This window comes from Sus scrofa, chromosome 14, assembly GCF_000003025.6.
Source record: "Sus scrofa isolate TJ Tabasco breed Duroc chromosome 14, Sscrofa11.1, whole genome shotgun sequence".
In the NCBI taxonomy this organism is placed as follows: domain Eukaryota; kingdom Metazoa; phylum Chordata; class Mammalia; order Artiodactyla; family Suidae; genus Sus; species Sus scrofa.
Window position 1 is genome coordinate 88899121 of NC_010456.5, and position 19631 is coordinate 88918751.

The window sequence follows — 19631 nt, forward strand, 5'->3', positions numbered from 1 at the left end:
CCCCTAGCCTGGGAACCTCCATATGCCATGGGTATGGCCCTAAAAGATGAAAAAGAAAAGAAAGAAAAAAAGGAGAATAGTTCACAAACACACCCACACACCTTTGTTTCAGCTCTAAACTCTTGGCAAACTCTTGTCCTTTTGGGCCCAGTGCTCTCAGGTATTAAACACCCCAGAGAGGGATGTTTTTCGAGCTTCATTTCAGCATTGACTATAGTTGTTTGGATTTTTTTTTTTTTTTTTTGCCATTTTGATAACGTCATTTAATGGGAAATTCATATCTGCAAGTCAGCTTTTACAGAGGCAAGCTGCTCTATGAATCAGCTGATGTATAACTTGAATTGCAAGGTTTTCAGCACAAATACGAAAAATGTATTTCCTCCCCTGTTGTTGCAGAACAAAAATACTTGGTGCCTCTGTAACATCATGTTTGTTTCAAAGCATTAGTTTACCATTTCAAATATTTCATCCCCTGTAGTTTTATTGCTGTCACTGTTTGTTTGCAGGCTACTTTGTTGCTTTGGTTTGATACATCTTTGCAGAATAATAATATTCTTCCAGACGGAAAGGGATGTGCCCTGAAGCAAATGAAACTGAAGCTCCAGGCCCCCACTTGGGAAGGCCATTTCTTGGCAGGGACCCAGCAATGTCTTCATATGTGTTTGTAAAATGTGGAAAGCAGGACACCTTCGCCTCAACCATCAAGACCACTGACTTCTTTCCACTGCAACGCAGTCTCACTTATCTCACCATAGGCAACATTAGCTGGTGTAGCAGCAGATCCCACTAAAGAGAAGTTGAGATGGGGCTACATTAAGTGTAGATTTAGTGGGATTTTTTTATGTGGTTTGCCATCTCTTCTGCCATAGTTTATTGCCAGCCATCCCAGAATATTCTTTCCATTGGCCCAACTGACCCCAAGTCTCAGCATAAATATACAGGGCCAGCGTCCATGTGAAACTGACCATGTCCTACAATACCAGCACCAGAAGTACGTGTCTTGTCTTATATTTAAGTCTGTAAGCCATTATGAGTTTATTTTTGTGCATGGTGTGATGGGTTAATAGATGCAGATTATTGCCTTTGGAATGGATTAGCAGTGAGATCCAGCTGTGTAGCACTGGGAACTATGTCTAGTCACTTATGATGGAGCATGACAATGTAAGAAAAAAGAATGTATTTCCTACTGGGTCACCATGCTGTAGAGTAGGAAAAAAAATATTGGGGAAATAAAAATTAATTACAATAAAATAAAATAAAATAAAATTCACAAGTTGTAGTGATGACTTTTCTTATTCTAAATGAACATTTACTTGAAAACCTTGCTTGTATTTGGAACTTTACATTCTTGTTCTTTAAGAAAGCCCTTCAAAGCCTGTATTCTCCCAGCTTTAATGCATTTCTCTTCAGACATTTTTATTACTGCTAATACCCAAGAACAGTTACTACCGTGGGAAGGTTCATCATTCTACAATGAAGAGAATTTCTTGATTGAATAATCTTCTGAATTGATGTTTCTGCCACAGGCAGCCTGCCAGTACACCTACAAACCACAGTCATTGAAAAGTGGCATTTTCCTCTACTTCCTTTGCTACTTCTCTCCAGGCTGGCAAAACAAATGTCTGCAATTGTCTGAAGGATTTGGGTTTCCGCTATTAATTAAGCAAATTTGAAACCAGCTTCCTGAGCTCATTCTTGTATTGTTTGTGGAGTTTCCATTTTGTGCTTGCAGAAGCGTGAAGAGTTCAAGTCATTTTCTGAGTAAGAGGCCGGGATTGTGGCAAGCAGCTGGGGACATTACTTCCCATGATGACTTTTCCATTTAAAAAAAAAAAGGATATTTATGCTGAGAAAGAGGCTGGTCATCAGGACATGGAAATCCTATTAGTGACAAGGGTGTTTTTAAGCTACTAAATTTGTTTTGTGAACTTGATGACTTTCCAGCTTTAATCAAGAAATTATGGTCCTGGGGGAAATAAATAGCTGTAAAAAACCAACTTAAATATAAAATCCTTAAGAGGACTGTTAAATGTTATGGCTTCAAAAAATTCTATTTTTCAAAATTACTTTGGAGGTTGTCTGCATTTTTATAAATATTGTATAAACACGGAGTTCCCATCGTATGGCTCAGTGGTTAACAAATCCGACCAGGAACCATGAGGTTGCGGGTTCGATCCTTGGCCTTGCTCAGTGGGTTAAGGATCTGGCGTTGCCATGAGCTGTGGTGTAGTTTGCAGATGCGGCTCGGATCCTGCGTTGCTGTGGCTCTGGCATAGGCTGGTGGCTGCAGCTCTGATTCGACCCCTAGCCTGGGAACATCCATATGCCGTGGGAGCTGCCCAAGAAATGGCAAAAAGACAAAAATAAATAAATAAATAAAATTTTAAAAAATATTGTATAAACAAATTACACTGAGAATTTTGAACAATTAAACATGAGCTAAAGACAATAGGAAGTAGTGCAATAGTACTGAATTAACTCAATAATTAAAATTCTTCAAATACTTTTTCAATTGAATTAAAATAATTTGACTCATTACAATTCTCACAAATACAAATGCCAATTACTTTTAGATATGATTAAATATACTTGGGAAAAAAAATCTGTTTCCTGAAATTATAAAGGCCACTTCAACAAACATAATTAAATTATGCGAAATTATTATTTAGTTTTAGATGTAATCTATTTCCCTAAAGACAAACAACACTGTATTATGAAATCCTTTCAAGAATCATACTTTAATAATACACTAACTTCAACAGCCAAGATGGGAGAAACACAAGAAACACTGAGAAAATGAATAAAACCAATTGTGTTCCACTTAGGAATCTCTACCATCTGCTAATGATAACAAAACAAAAGTCAAAGAATCAGACGATGAAAAAAAAAATCTAGGAAAAAATTTTAACCCACAAGGGAAAATAAAAGAAAAAGAAAAACTAACACTCTTCTTGGGCCACAAGTCAAAGAACTTCATGTTTTATAATGAAATCATTGCTGAGGTAATGGCGCACTGACTGGGATGACCCACGGGGCAGGCGGGTAGATTAGTTACTGGAGCATTTTCTGCTCTGGGGACACACATAATGTTTTTAATGCCAAATTTATTGTAACTAAATTCAGGAAGGATAAACGCTCATGCAAATGGTGTTCAAATGTTATTTCAAACATTGTACATTTAATAGGGGTTTTTGGTTTTTAAAATGGCTCTCAAGATTTGCACACTCGTAGCCCATGGCAGACAAGCCAGAAATGCCTCAATGCAATGTGGTGAAGAGAGAAAATTAAAATACAAGGAAGGAGTTCCTGTCATGGCTCAGCGGTAATGAGCCTGACTAGTATCCATAAGAAGAGGGTTCAATCCCTGGCTTCGCTCAGTGGGTTAAGGATCTCGCATTGCCGTGAGCTGTGGTGTAGGTCACAGAGGCAGGTCAGATTCCACATTGCTGTGGCTGTGGCAGGCAGCAGGTGCACCTCCAATTCGCCCCTAGCCTGGGAATTTCCATATGCCATGGGTGCAGCCCTCAAAAGCAATAAATACATAAATAACAAGGAAAATGTTTCAAAACCCTGCAGGCTCCACTGCACCTACTGTCCATTCTCCTCCCTCATTTCCCACCTCCAACCTTGCTCTCAGTAGTTTCTCCAAATTAAGAGAACCTCACCCAAAGGGAAAGTGTAATCTTTTAGGCCAATGGCTGTCCATAGGAGTGACAGGGAACTGGGTGAGGGACGGCAGAGAAGAAGTGACCTCTGGAAACCCTCAAATCCTCTGGCTGACTTCTTCCAAATATGTCCTAGTCATCAGAGTACAGCGGTCAGGCAGTGCCCTTATCTTCTTAGGAGATCATCTGACCCATTGCTCCTTTAAAGGGGTAACAGATCAAAGGAAAATGAAGCCTGGGTCATTAGCAACCGAGTGACACTCACATAAGCTAAAATCTTTTCAATTTCTCTCCACGGAAACCGTAAAGTTGCAACTCTGCTGTTGTTTCTCACTTCGTATACTATGACACCCTTGGCGCAGATCCCCAAGGCCATCTCCTCCTCTGGCTTTGTCTTCTCTGGGAGAACATGGTAAACCAGCACACCATACTCTGGGAGCTGCTGAGTGACCTGGAATGAGAAAAAGGCTAATTTAGAAGAGACAGGCACACTGGTCTAAAATAATGGATTTCAAAGCATTCCATGCAAACACTTTAACATATATTCCAGAAAAAAAAAAAAAAAAGAGTAGCATTGCCAGATAAGTTTAGGGAACACTGAGCTAAACAGATCTCCTCACTACAGAAGGTTTCTGCCCCTTTAATATAGTAGCATTTTTCTCTTTCTTTTTTTTTTTTTTTTTTTTTTTTTTTTTTTTTTTTTTTTTTTTTTTTTTGCCTTTTCTAGGGCTGCTCCCACGGCATATGGAGGTTCCCAGGCCAGGGGTCGACTCAGAGCTGTAGCCACCAGCCTACACCAGAGCCACAGCAACGCAGGATCTGAGCTGCATCTGCAACCTACACCACAGCTCATGGCAATGCCGGATCCTTAACCCACTGAGCGAAGCCAGGGATTGAACCCGAAACCTCATGGTTCCTAGTTGGATTTGTTAACCACTGAGTCGTAACGGGAACTCCTGCATTTTTCTATTTTATTAACCCAAGGGACATTTTCCTAATGGAGTACCTTAAGACACCTAGAACAGAGTTATTATGAAAATGGTACAGTGAGTAATAACATTCTGAGTCATCTCAAAGTAAGGATTCCTTTTCCCAAAGTCTGCCATAGTATTATGTGGTACAGCCCTTCATTTCACAGATGGAGAAACCAAGACCCAGGCACAGAAAGCAGGCTTCCAAATGACTAGCATCATTGTTCAAGCAAGATGAGCATCCTGTGGAGAAAATGACCAGTCACTGGCACTTTTCACCACTTGGTGGGTGGGGACCCCACAGCCCAAGATTTGTCTTCAGTTTACCAGGTTAGGAGATAGAATTTTGTGAGAGCTGGGGACTGCATCAGGCCAACCACCTTCTTAAGAGGCTAGAGTATAAACCTCACGCAAAGGATTGCAGGTCTTAATGGTAATCACATCTCCCGTCCCGTCTCTACCATCTTCATCTTCACCTGGAAGACTCCAGTCCTCCTCAGAAGGTTGATGCACCTGGGCTCACAGTGGGGATGTGCTGCTCCAGGCATTTGAAACCTTTTCAGAAGGGTTTCATTGGTGAGATTTGATATCTCATCTCTATGCCTGAGCAGAGGGCTCTCTTCCTATCCAACCTCTCTCATTCCTGGGCTGGGCCACAAAAATGAAGACAAAGTATGGCTTTGGAGAGCTCCTTTTTCAGTCTCCTTGCTGACCTTTCTTCTGCTGCTGAGAAAGAATCGGTGCAAATAGGTTATGCTGCCTCACATGATCTTGACTAAGTGTCTGGAGCCTGGACTTCCCTGCTTCCTTTTAACTTTGGAGAGACCCTGCCACCACACCATCACCATCATCACCCAAAACATTTGTTGGACACTGGTGCTAAAATTGCTGATGGCCAGACCAGGCATATGCTTAAAAGATGACAAAGCAGGACCATCTCAAAATAATTACATAAATTCTTTTAAAGAATTTGATGTGATATTTCTTTACCATTTTTTTTTTTTTGGTCTTTTTGCCTTTTTGTCTTTTCTAGGGCCACACCCGTGGCATATGGAGGTTCCCAGGCTGAGGGTCTAATCAGAGCTATAGCAACCAGCCTATGCCAGAGCCACAACAATATGGGATCCAAGCCATGTCTGCGACCTACACCACAGCTCACAGCAATGCTGGATCCTTAACCCACTGAGCAAGGCCAGGGATCAAACCCGCAACCTTATGGTTCCTAGTCAGATTCGTTAACCACTGCACCACAACAGGAACTCCTGATGTGATATTTCTAAAATTAAAAAAAAAAATTAAATCATGAAAGTCATCATCATTAGAATAGAGATGCCTTTGCTAGACTTGCTTACATTTTTAAAAAATGTTTAGGAGTTCCCGTCGTGGCGCAGTGGTTAACGAATCCGACTAGGAACCATGAGGTCGCGGGTTCGGTCCTGCCCTTGCTCAGTGGGTTAACGATCCGGCGTTGCGTGAGCTGTGGTGTAGGTTGCAGACGCGGCTCGGATCCGAGTTGCTGTGCTCTGCATAGCCGTGGCTACAGCTCCGATTAGACCCTAGCCTGGAACCTCCATATGCCGGGAGCGGCCCAAGAAATAGCAACAACAACAACAACAACAACAAAAAGACAAAAGATAAAAAATGTTTAGTAATTCTTATAATTTTTAAATTATATAGAGAGGGATATGAAACTGAAGTGCCTGGAGCCACAGAATTCTTAAATGGCCAAGTGTCATTCTAAACATTCCCCATGTGCTATTTTATTTAACCTTCACAGTTATCATAAGAGATAGGTGTAGCTATCTCTTTTCAAAGTAGCAAATGGTACACGGGACGCTTAAGTATCTGTCAAAGTTCCCACTTAGAAGCCAGGAGTGAAAACATGACCCTGTTTGCTTCTGAGACTTCACTCTTAACAAATAAAATACAGAGTCTCCATAAAGTCTGGAAACATGAATAAATATATATAATATCATCAAGGGCATTTTCAACCTGTAAAAAAATGTAAGTCCTACTACCTCTGCTAGGGAACCCTCTGTCGCACCTCTCCTCATCTGCTTTGTGTTGCACTGATGATTTTCCATGTGCTTGGGGCCATCTCACTGCTTTCCCCTTATCTCTGCAGCGGGCAGCAAAGCTGAGACTGGACCCAGGCTTTCCTGGCTCCCAACACACACAGCACCCTTGTTATCCTGCAAACTGTCGGAATAATTGGAATGTTTCCAGATATTCTTCAAGAGGTCTACAACAGTTCATCTCCTTTGACTCTACCATTCCACTCCTGGGAATCTAGCCACAAACACTTGATCAGATTTGCAGAGTTGGGTTGGGGGGGACTAGTTCCTGGTGTTAAATGGTTTCCTAAAGGCAGTACCACTTCTTAAAAGGGATTATCAGGCAAGCTTTACAAAGGATATTTACAAAGCATCTGTAATTACCTGAGAAATGCATATGATTTAATGCTAAGCGGGGGAAAAAACTACAGAGTACAACCAGTATGATTTCAACAGCAAAAACAATAAAAAAGTGATTTTTAACATATTACATATTGCAACCTCTGGTTATGTGAGAAAATGGTACCTTGGCTGAAGAAGTTTGGAAAACACTGAGTTAACCTTGAACAGGTTGTTCTGGATAAATATGCTAATATAGCCGTGAGTTTTTCAGACAGACTATGTTATTCAGCAGTATCCAAACTGGACTTCCGCCAACTCTCTTTCTAGTGTGAGATGATGAACTAGCAGAATTAGTCATCAGTGAACTGGAGGCCAGGAGGCACCATCTGATAATGGAAAAGAAAGCCACAAGGAGCTATAATTAAATAATCCAGTGACTATTTATGGAGTAACTGGGCTCTCTGCTGGGCTCTGGGGATTCAAGGCCCTCCAGACATTTACAACCTAGTAGAGCAGACAAGAAATGAAAGAAATAACCACGATGCAGAGTGTCAGCAATATATACCAACCATGTTTAAAATGTTCTTAACCTTCGACTCTGTAATTCCACAAAGAGAGTCTATGCCCAAGAAATAGGCAGAAATGCAGCTAAAGACTTATCTGGAAAAAAATACTAATCTCAGTATTGTTTAAAATAGTCCCATATTTAAAACAATTTATGTGCCAGAATATCAAGAAAAAAATTAAGGTATACCATACATTGATTCAAAATAAAGTTGCAAAATTTTAGTGAGAGAGGATTATTTAAAAAACACAAAACTGATTGCATACTATAAACCCAGTTTTAAATATATATGTATGTATACTGAATGTACAGAAGAGTGAAGGAAGAATATACCCAAATGTAATTGTACTGTCTCCAGGGAAGAATCATGAGCAAATGGTTATTTTTATAATCATGGAGGAAAGGGCCTGGTTAGCAAACATCGGTCCTAACAGGAAGGGTCACAATGTGGCCTGGGGGTTACCAAGCCCTCTCTAGTACTGTGGATGGGTGCAGCATCAGCAAGCCCAACCAACTTCCCAGGGGAACCACGAAAGCTGGTGTTCCTTGAAATTGGAAGATTGCATGCAGTAAAATCAAATCTATCCAATGTTTTCCGTCAAAGACTAAAAAACATTGGGAGATCCCATAGTGGCTCAGCGGGAACAAATCTGGCTAGTATCCACGAGGACGCAGGTTCAATCCCTGGCCTTAGTCAGTGGGTTAAAGATCTGGCATTGCCTTACGGTGTTGCCATGAGCTGTGGTGTAGGGCACAGATGAGGCTTGGATCCTGCGTTGCTGTGGCTGTGGTATAGGCTGGAGGCTAAAGCTCCAGTTTGACCCCTAGCCTGGGAATCTCTATATGCCGCAAGTGCAGCCCTAAAAAGACAAAAAAAAAAAAAAAAAAAAACTAAAAAAGTTTGGAGATTATCATACTAAGTGAAATAAGTCAGACAGCAAGACATATTATATGATATCTCATATGTGATAGATAAAATGTAGAACAGATGAATTTACAAAATAGAAACAGACTCACAGACAGAAAACAAACTTATGGTTATCAAAAGGGAGAGGGAGGGAGGGAGGGATAAATTTGGAGTTTGGGATTAACACCCTGCTACATACAGCAAGGATTTACTGTATAGCACAGGAAACTATATTTAATATCTTGTCATAACCTATAATGGAAAAGAATTGGAAATATATATATCTGACTCACTTTGCTGTATACCTGAAACTAACACAATATTATAAATCAATTGTACTTCAATTTTTAAAAGATCCTTAAAAGATGTCCCATGTTTTTACTTATGAGATGGTGGCTTCCTTTACAACCACTTGTCGTCCTTCAACCAGGGGAGGAACATAGTGAGCCCAGCACATTAAACCAGGGACTGGGCAGAGGCAGGCAGGCATCCTCTGCCTACAGGAGCCTCTGCAGTTCTGAGTCCTTGGTCTCTCCACTGGCTCTGCTGTCCTGTGGCCACTCTCCATCAGATGTGTGCTGAAGGCTTTGAAGTCCCTATTTGCCCCTCTATAAGAGAATGCTGCATCCTCTTAACGAGAAATAGGTGCGAAGGCTGGATTATGGAACATAGTGAGCGTCTTTCTGCCAGGGCTTCTCAAACAAAATGCTTGAGGGTTTACACTGTGCCACGTGTTGCAGAGAGTTCCAAATGACCAATCCAAAAAAAAAAAAAAAAAAAAAAACAAACAGACAGCCTTCACCTTGGCAGTTCTGCTTTCAAATGGCCGTCTCTATTCCAGGCAAGAAAACACAGAATATTTCTGTGTTGGAAGACTTTTGTCCGAAAACATATATAAATCCTGGAGTTTCCTTTTGAAACTACTTCCCAAATCTAAAGGCCCCCGCAGGGATATCACCCTGGTGAAGCTGGAGGGCCTCCTCCCACGTGCCCCGAAGCTCCATCTGCACAGGCAGAGCGGCCACTCCCTCCCATCCTGCCATAGAGTAACTAATACTGTTATCGTTCTCATCAGGCAGTTGCTTGCCCCAAGACTTGGGAGGCAGGAAGCATGTGCTTTCTATTTCCATTTCCTATCACGCCTGGCCGCTGCAGGTGTAAGTTGTGGAATGAGCAAAAGTCATTTGTCAGAGGCTCTAACACACAGTGATATTCTGTGCATGCCCATAAAAAATATCACTGCTTTGGCTAAAGGGCCAAAGAGAAAGTGGACCAGAGCTGCACCCATATGTAAGGACGACACCATCTGTGCTGGGCTGAGAACAGTTGCCCAGAAGCCTGAAAACTTGAGATCTTCCAATGGCTTTGTTTTGGCTCACAATCAAGTTTTGTACTTCAGTTGACTCAAGAGTCTGTATGAGAAATGTAGTTTCCTCATTCATGGAATAGTGGCTGTGAGCTCCAAGGCTGAAGAAAGGCTCTGCCATACCCACCCCAGCCCATTAAATCCTACCCATTTGAGGGGATTATTTCCAATGCCTTCTGCTTCCAGAGCCTTCTCCTTGCCCCACAGGTCAATAGAGTTTCCTTCCTCCCAAAGTCTCAAGTCCTTTGCTCATACCCCCTCGTGGGTCAGAGCACATCCAACCCCAGAGAAGGGGATTGCTGACTGTGTATCCTTAAACACCAACGCACCCTCTAAAAAGTCCAAAGGCTCACCCTCAAGAACTCCAGCTCTGCATCCTCTCCCCACAGCACAGGACTCAGACGGTGCATCTCTGAGACTTCAACCTGGACCCGGAGAGCTGTCATTCTCTCAATCAGACTTGCAGGGATGTAATCTTCAACGTGAAAATAGGCTTTACTCTCTACCTGCTGGAAAGATGCAGCAGAAAAGGGGCACAACCAAGACACCTTCTTTGGGACTCTGAGCAGAACAGAAGCCTATCTGCAGTCAAAACCCAGTTAGGGCCCCAGGGCAAGGATCCCCATTAAAACACCCACTGGGATGTCATTTTCTACCATATTAGAGGTTGGGCCAAACCATGTGGCAAGAATAGAAGGGAGAGAGGAAAGGAATCACCCATCGTTGAGCCCCTTCTGTACACCAGGTGGTCCCCAGAACACATTAGCTCTTTCTATCCTCAAAGTGATCCTTTGAGGACAGTATCATTATTATTATTGCCAAGAAGATGAACAAAATGAACAAGAAAGGAAGTCATCCAACAAGTCCAAGGTCACACCACTTGCAAGTGACAAAAGTAAGATTTCATCCCCCAAAGCATTCCCAAGTTCCACGAAGCCACTCTACTTCCCAAAAGGCACAGCAAAACCCTGGCCCTAAAATTTTGTCTCTATATAATCATTTAGCATTTCTGTCTGCATATGCTCCTAGTGTACTATCTCCTCTCACAAGGAAGGTCTTGGCTGTGGCACCATCTCTTCACAAGAAGGTGATCAAGAAGTTGTCCCCTGAACACAAGAAGATCTGACACCCCCATCCCACCCAAGGCCTGAACCTTCATCAAGTCTGCTCTTTTAGGAACTTGAGGCTTCAACCCCACCAGGAGTTGTGGGAATATATCATGACTTGGCATCACTTGCTGCTGGATGCTGGGTTCCCTGGTACAGACTCTGGGGCATGGAGAAGAATGCTTTAGAGCCATGGTCTTAAGGTTTGCTGTATGGAATGAGGAAGGCAGAGTATGGCAGAGGGAGAAGTTGACACTTCCCTTGTATTCTTGAATCAGCCCATCCTAGTCTCAGTCAGCCTCCTACCCCACAACCTAATCTTGGGCAAGGCAGTTCCTAACAGCTGAGGGCAACTGCCCATGAGGGAGGAAGCTGGGATGCCAAACCAATGTGATGAGGGACTCTGAAAGGAAGAGCAACATCCACTATGTCCCCAGGATCCTGGCAGGGCACAGGCCTGTCCCCATGCCTCAGGCTGTGAACTGAGAATTCTCCAGCTCAGGTCTGGGCCATGCCAGTTCCGAGCTCAGCTGAGAGACACAAAGGAAAATAAGTTGCTTAGCAATCTAGTGCCTAAGAAAGCATTTAGGATGCTATTAGAATGGCCAGAACCCAGACCACTGACAACACCAAATGCTGACAAAGATGTGGAGCAACAGGAACTCTCATTCATTGCTGCTGGGAGTGCAAGATGGTACAGACACTTTGGAAGGCAGTTCTTCCATTTCTTATGAAATGAAACATACCCTTTCCATGTGATCCAGCAATCATGCTCCTTGGTATTTATGCAAAGGAAATGGAGACGTATGTCCACACAGAAACCTGCATGTTTACAGCAGCTTTATTCATAACTGCCAAAACTTGGAAGCAAACGCTGTCTTTCGGTAAGTAAATGAATAAATAAACTCTGGTACATGCAGACAATGGAATAGTATTCAACACTAAAAGGAAATGATCTATCAAGCTGAAAAGACATGGAGGAAATGTGAATGCATATTACTAAGTGAAAGAAGCCAATCTGAAAAGGCTCCATACTGTATAATTCCAACTACATGATATTCTAAAAAGAGCAAAACTATGGAGACAATAAAAAGATCAGTAGTTGTCAGGGGCTAGGGGGAGGGGGGATGAATCAGTGGAACATAGAGGATTTTTAGGGCAGTGAAACTACTCTGTATGATTCTGTAATAGTGAATATATGTCATTATGAGTTCATCCAAACCCCACAATCCACAACACCAAGAGTTAATCTTAATGTTAGCTATGGACTCTGGGGGATAAAGGTATGTCCATGTAGGTTCATCAATTGCAATAAATGTACCATTCTGGTGGGGGGCATTGAAGTGAAGAGGCTATTCACATGTGGGGGCAAAAGGGTAAATGGGAAACCTCTCTACCTTACACTCAATTATTTTGTGAACCTCTGAAAAAAAGTTTATTAAACATTGTGTTAAGTGTTTAGGAAGTTCCCACTGTGGCGCAATGGGACCAGTGGCGTCTGCAGCACCAGGACACAGGTTCCATCCCCAGCCCAGCACAGTGGGTTAAAAGCATCCTGCATTGCCTCAACTCCAGCATAGGTTGCAACTGCTTCTGGGATCTGATCTCTGGCCGGGAACTTCATATGCCACAGGGCAGCCAAAAAAGGAAAAAAAAGTATTTAGGACCTTTGACCCAGCATCTCATTGCTAAGAACATGTCCTAGAGAAGTCAGAAACTAAAAAAGCTCCAACACAAACACTTATTTCTATGTCATTTATTTAAAAAAAGAAAGATCAAAAGCAACTGGAACCATAATGATAGAAGTTACCACTTTCATGGTGCCTCTAGGTGATGCCCAAAGTGAGAGAACAGGAATTCCCGTCGTGGTAAAGCGGAAATGAATTTGACTAGGATCCATGAAGACACAGGTTTGATCCCTGGCCTCATTCAGTGGGTGAAAGATCTAGCATTGCATGAGCTGTGTTGTAAGTTGCAGACATGGCTCAGACCCTGCGCTGCTGTGGCTGTTACAGCTCTGATTCAACCCCTACCTGGGAACCTCCACATGCTACAGGTGCAGACCTAAAAAAAGCGAAAAAGAAAAAACAAACAAAAAACAAAAAAACAGTGAGAGAACAAATAAGTAAGCAAAGGTCTAGCCCTGCTGAGGTATAATTCATGGCCACACCAGTTGCTCACTAGACAGCCTGGGGAAATACATAACATCCAGTGAGAAAGCCGAATGCAAATCGAATGTGGCAATGTTTACAACTGCATAAAGTCCCATGTGTGATCAAAGGTTGGAAGAGAATGCACCCAGAGGAAGGTTGTTCTGCTGCAATGATGTGATTAAGGAGATTTATTTTTGGACCAAACTGTCTTTGTCTCCCTTTTTAAAATGCAAATGTAATCATGTTACTTCCCTGTTTAGAATTCATCAGTGGCTCCCAGTCTTTCACTCCAGCAGTTTCCAAATTTTTTTTTTCCAGCGCCAGAACTATTTGTCAAGCAAAATACCCGCCCCTTAGAAGGGCACATAAAGTTCCTCCTGGATCTGACTGGCAGTGCCTCCCAGTGCATTAGCTAAACCTTCAGGGAAATCCCTGCAGCTCTGGACAGGCCAGCCTCCTCCTCCTGCCCACTCACTGACCCAGACACAGGGAGGGGCTCTCCACTCTGAGCCCCTCTAAGACCCTTTGCTGTGCCCACAGCAGTTCCTGGCACACAGCAAAGCAAGGCCGTAGAAGTGAGTCCCGGCTGTGCTCTCACCAGCTTACCTATCCTCATAGAGGTGCAACTCTTCTAAAATTAAGTGGAAATAACACTGGCTTTGCAGGGTTGACACAGGCTTAGATGATGTGAGCATGGAGTAGGCCTTCTATATTAGGACTGAGTGAGTGGGTGCACAAATGAATGGGTGTGTGTATGCGCATACAAACACACACACACACACACAAGGGGAAAGGTCTGCTTCGAGGGCACTATATGGGGGCAGCAAAGAACATCTTGGAACCACAGTGGTCCCCAGAACAGCTGGAGAGGTTGTGGTCAGGCAGGATCTGGGAGAGAAGCCAGAGGTGAAGGATGAAATGGGGCTAAGGCAGGACCTGGGTAAGGCCAGTCAGAAACTCAACAGGCGACAGGCACAGGGAGTTGCCAGAATGAGGCACCCCGAGACAAGTCTGGGCCACTGGAGCCTTGAGGCAAATGATCCCATTAGAAGGATCTGGGCCTGAATGCTCCCAACAGCCTTCAGTGGACCCAGCCCACAGTTTCCACCAACTATCAGTACTAGAATTAGGGTCTCAGGTTAAACACCATGTGTCTGAATCCATAGACTGAAAGTTACTTTTTTTTTTTTTTTTTTTTTTTTATAGCAGAGCACTCCCTATTCTGGAGTGGGGGAAGGGAAGCTTGCAAACAGCATTGGCTACATAATGGGTCTCAGATATACATGACAACCTTCCACCTTTTTTTTTTTTTTTTTTTTTTTTTTTTTGTCTTTTTGCTATTTCTTGGACCGCTCCCATGGCATATGGAGGTTCCCAGGCTAGGGGTTGAATCGGAGCTGCAGCCACCGGCCTATGCCAGAGCCAGAGCAACGCTGGATCCGAGCCGCATCTGCAACCTACACCACAGCTCATGGCAACGCCGGATCATTAACCCACTGAGCAAGGGCAGGGATTGAACCGCAACCTAATGGTTCCTAGTTGGATTCGTTAACCACTGCACCACGACGGGAACTCCGACCACCTTCCACCTTTACAGAGGCTTTGACCTACTGTTATTTCCATTTTGCAGATGAAAAAGCCAAGACTTGGAGAGATAACATGCCCAAGAGCACAATGCTACTTACCAGAAGAGAAAGGGTTTGGACCTAGTTCCATCTGACTCCAAAACTCAGACCCATTCCTTTGCTCTATAGAGCCTACTAAGGAACAGCCTAACAGGCCCCTGGAGGCCACCCTCCCCTGTCCACTATGAGACATATACAGGGCTGGACTAGAGACTGATGTGCTGGGGCACCCTGGCTTAGTGCACCCCCCCATTTGCCTGACCTTCTTGTCCCAAGACTGCCCCCTCCAAGGTAGCAGCACAAGGTCCAGAGGCAGCTGGCCTTGGCATGGCTGGGACTGAAGCTCTAGGGCTGGGAAGATAGGAAGGAGTTCCCATGTAATCAATGACTGGCTTAGAGGCTTGTCAAAGGGGCAGGGAAGGGTTACAAGGGCCAGGCCAGCTCTGAGAGACTGTCTGCCTAGGCAGGGGTGATGCCAGCAGGAGAAAGTGAAGTCTTAGGTTTATGGACTGAAGAGGGAGCAGGAAGTGAGGGTCAGAGGGGTAAGGTGTTGGGAATTGAGCTACATTTTCCTGATGAGCAAGTGGCTGGCTTTCCCAATGCATGACTTTTGCCCACAGTGTCATGTACTCTAGCAGCCCGTACCCCATTCATCCAGCCACTCCTTGGCTCACTAGCTCTCAAGCACCCTTCCTGTGTTGGAGGCACCACTTGGTTGCTGGGGGAACGACAGAACAAAACAGACAACCCCTTTACGCCTCTCTGTGGATTCCATTCTAAGGGAGGGATGGACAATAAGACTGATAAGGAAAATCCATGCTGGGTGGTGACAAATGCTCTGAGGAAAAACACAGCAGTGTGAGGGTATAAAGAGGGACTGAGAAGACTTCCGGACATGGTGGCACCTTCTAATATGTGCCAGGAGGAATGAAGGATGATATCGGTGTAGTCCAAAAAGATGTTTTCAAAGTAAAGCCTGCAATCCATTAGTGAGCTATGCAATCAATTTAGTGGTTCATTCCCAGCATTTTAAAATTAATTAGAATAGAAGAAATACCAGTGTGTATCACATACATAAAGGATGCATCTTATTTCCTACACTTCTTCCTCAGTTCTGTCACATATACACACATGGGTGAGTTGGGCGATAATGTCTGTCATTCTTTGTCATGGGTCATGGTACAAAATATTTGAAAGCCAGGGATGACAGGAACTCAGTAAATTAGTAACTTACTGTTTCTAGGTGAGACCTTATATTAGAATGATATTTCAATGTATAAATTTGACTTGTTCATCTTTGTATCACCCAGAGCCTAGCAAATTTGGATGGCTCTTTGTTGGATGGATGGATGGATGATGGATGGATGGATGGATATGGTCTACCCCAGTCTCAGTGGCAGGTGTTAATACTTCCCAAAGGCTCAGTGTTCACATTTCTAGCAGACTCCCTACCCTTTGTCCCATAACTGCTTCTCCAGTGACCCCACCCAAGGGCCCCAGGTCTCCATCCCGACCTCCTCTGGGTAACTGCCAAACTCAGCCTGCAAGGCGAAGACCCCCAGCTGCAGCAGCATCTCATCACTGCAGTACAGCTTCTCCTCCAGGATGTCTTTCCGAAGCTGCAGGTAAAACTGATGCCTTGTCCAGCTGTGCCTGGGAAAGAGATGCAGGTATAAATGTCACTGAAATGCTGAGGGGGAGGGCGAACACTAGAGCCGGAGGGTTTTCTGAGTCTGGGGAGCAGGACAAGGAGAGAAGACAAGACACAAGTCAAGAGAACCCAGAGGGCAATGCCAGTAAGGTCTCCTTCATCTGCTCCATGCCTCCTGTCACTTGTTCAGAGCTACTCTGTGCTAGTCACTTCACACGACACCCATAGAGATGTCTGTTGCTCTGGTTCAAGTGAGAGAAACTGATATTCAGTTAGATGCTGTTTCTAGCAAATGAAGGAATAGAGACAGTGATTCAACCTAAAGCCGTGACCCTCTTCTCCAACCCTCATCACTGGGCTGCCGGGGGCAGGGCATGTTGGGGTCAGAGGAGAGAGAACATGACCTTGACTAGGGTATGTTTTGAAACAAAAAGGCATATTCTCATTTTGACCAGAGCCTGTCCCCCAAACTGACTTTCCCCCCTTTTCTGTTGTGTTGGAATCCAATCAACAGCAGCTCCACCAGAGTAAGTGTTGTTATTTATAACCCCATTTTTTTTTCTTTTTATGGCCACACCCTTGGCATATAGCAGTTCCCAGGCTGGAGGCAAATGGGAGCTACAGCTGCTGGCCTATGCCACAGCCACAGCAACACAGGATCCAATCCGTGTCTTCAACCTACACCGCAGCTCACCACAATGCCTGATCCTTGACCCACTGAGCATGGCTGGGGATCAAATCCACATCTTTACAGATATGAGTCTGGTAAGTTACCACTGAGCCACAACGGGAATTCCTATAACCCACTTTAGTTTGCAAAGCACTTGCCCACTCATTATCTGTAATGTCAGTCTGGACACTCATAAACGCCTTAAGGGACAAACCAAGAAGTTTGCAGCACTCACTGAAGCAGCGCGTAGTGACTGACAAAGAACTTTATTCTCAGAAAGAGCTTGAAGGTGTTCAGGGAGCTATTCTTCTGGGGCTGCTCACTCCAGTCTTCAGGGGCTATTTTGCACAACCTGGTTTCAGCGTCCAGAAAGAAGAATTCTCTGTCTGAAATGGAAGTAGGGTGTGTTTAGAGGGAAAAGCAAACTAGCAAGCACCACCGCTCAGATGCACAGCCCTGAGCTCTGCCCAGAGGGTCAGACAAGAGCCGACTGAGTACAGGAGAGCACAGGAAGCAAGTCCTCTGGATGCCTAGTGCCACAGGATCTTTGTTGGGTCCATGAGGGGCTGAGAGGAGGAGACGAAGAGGAGAGTGTCAAGGAAGAGAAACTAGCACCTAGGGGAGAAAATATGACTATTTATCGTACAGAAGATGTCACGTGGTATCTGCCTTCCACCGACCATCTTACAGAGATAAAATTAAAAAAAAAAAGAGAGAGAGAGAGAGATACTGGAGTTCCTGTCATGGCTCAGTGGTTAGCGAACCCAACTAGCATCCATGAGGACTTGGGTTCGATCCCTGGCCTCACTCAGTGGGTTAAGGATACGGCGTTGGCATGAGCTGTGGTGTAGGTCGCAGACACAGCTCCAATCCCATGTTACTGTGGCTCTGGTGTAGGCCGGCGGCTGCAGCTCTGGGTGCACCCCTAGCCTGGGAACCTCCCTATGCCTCGGATGTGGCCCTAAAAAGACAAAAAAAAAAGAGAGAGAGAGAGAGAGAGATGAGTATGTATTCCATTTCTGCCATGGGCCTAGCACTCTGCTTCAACCAGACCACCCCCAAGTCTCCCCAGTCATTATGTTAGGGACTGAATGTTTATCTCCCCCGAGAATTCATATATTGAATCCCTATCCCCCAACACTCGTGATGATATTGGGAGGTGAGACCTTTGGGAGGGAATTAGAGTTAGATGAGGGGATGTGGGTAGTAAAAAGAGGAAGAGACCGGGGTTGGCTCTCTCCGCCATGTGAGGACACTGAGACGGTAGCTGTCAATAGGCCAGGAGGAGGGCCCTCCCCAAGGACATGACCACGCTCAAAGCCAGATGGTGGGCTTCTGAGCTTCCAGAACTCTGAGAAATAAATGTCTGCCATGTAAGCCACCCAGTCTGTGGCATTTTGTTAGAGCAGCTCGAGAAGACTGAGACAGGGCATAAGCGGGAGTCACCTTTGTCTTCTGACCTGAGTGCGGCCAGCTGTAACACTCCACCAACCCAAGCTCAGTACTTCAAATCCGGTTGGGGTTGTCCTCTAGCATCTCTGGGAGGGAAGCTGTCAGCCTGAGCCACTGGCAGCCCCACCTCCACCCCCTGCGCCCTTCAAGGCAAAGCTTGAGCCTCACCTCCTGCCCTTGGCCACTCCCCCTGGATGGCTGCAGGTCTGCCCCATTTTTAAACACCTGCTCTGCCCCACACCCTTCGCCATGCTCTGCCCTCTCAGTGCAGAGGCCCTCTTTGTACCAGGTGGCCTGGGCACGGGGGTCATGCCAAGTTTCAAAAGGTAGAGCTTTTAAACAGGTAACCAGCCTTTTCTTCCAAAGGCATCTTCACGCTGGGGAGAGGGAGAGGGAAGGAGGTGTCCAGAGTGGTTCAAATAGGTGTCACCACACGGTGCCCAGACCTCTGCCCCCTGTGCCCCCAGCCCTGGCTGCTGAATCTGACTCCCCACTCTGATTCACCTTTCTCCCCAAGGCATGGGCAGGTCCCCATTACAGTTTGGCTGGCAAACCTTCCCAAATGGATTTATATCCAAACCCCAGACTGGCCACTATAGAGTAATTTACCCAGGAGGCCCCAGCTAAGTAGCTCTAGAATGTCCACATGGGAAGGGTCCAGGGAGTAGGCACCTGACCAGGAGGAGAAAGTTGAGGGGAAGCCTTAAGGTTGTCTTCCCAGTTCCTAATAAAAGCACACTGGTTTTATTAGGATTGCATGTTAGATATAATAAAAATACAATATTTCCTAAAGATTCTTCAGTTTACTCCTGACCAAAGATTGAGCAAACATCAACAGATCACATCAAAGCATATAATGGCTGATCTTTTCACTTGGGAGAGGAATCTTTTAGAGGTCTGCTGAGAACCGTGGGAAGTAAGGATGCCCTCTAACCACCATGGCAAGCTGAGTGATCCTACAACGGTCTCATGAGGGATGGGAGAACAGAGGAACGTGGAGATATGACACCTAGCAAGGAGGGCTGGTAGAGCCGGGATTTAACCTGAAGACCTATAGGATCTCAGCTCAGCCTCCTTTCCATTCCTCCACATGGAGGTTAAAGA

The 19631-nt window shown here is 44.6% G+C and overlaps 1 protein-coding gene across 4 annotated transcripts in view; it reads right to left on the minus strand.

Annotated features, from left to right (window-relative positions):
* The window catches only part of FRMPD2 (FERM and PDZ domain containing 2), a 118235-nt gene that overhangs the window by 51149 nt on the left and 47455 nt on the right, over positions 1-19631 (minus strand). For 3 of the 4 annotated variants that reach the window (XM_021073051.1, XM_021073048.1, XM_021073050.1), the window contains exons 11-14: positions 17311-17461; positions 16269-16407; positions 10224-10379; positions 3931-4116 (exon numbers count right to left, since the gene is read on the minus strand). In XM_021073051.1, the coding sequence (XP_020928710.1) occupies positions 3931-4116; positions 10224-10379; positions 16269-16407; positions 17311-17461 (632 nt within the window). The remainder of the gene's footprint in view (positions 1-3930; positions 4117-10223; positions 10380-16268; positions 16408-17310; positions 17462-19631) is intronic. The other variant, XM_021073049.1, reaches the window with a different exon arrangement.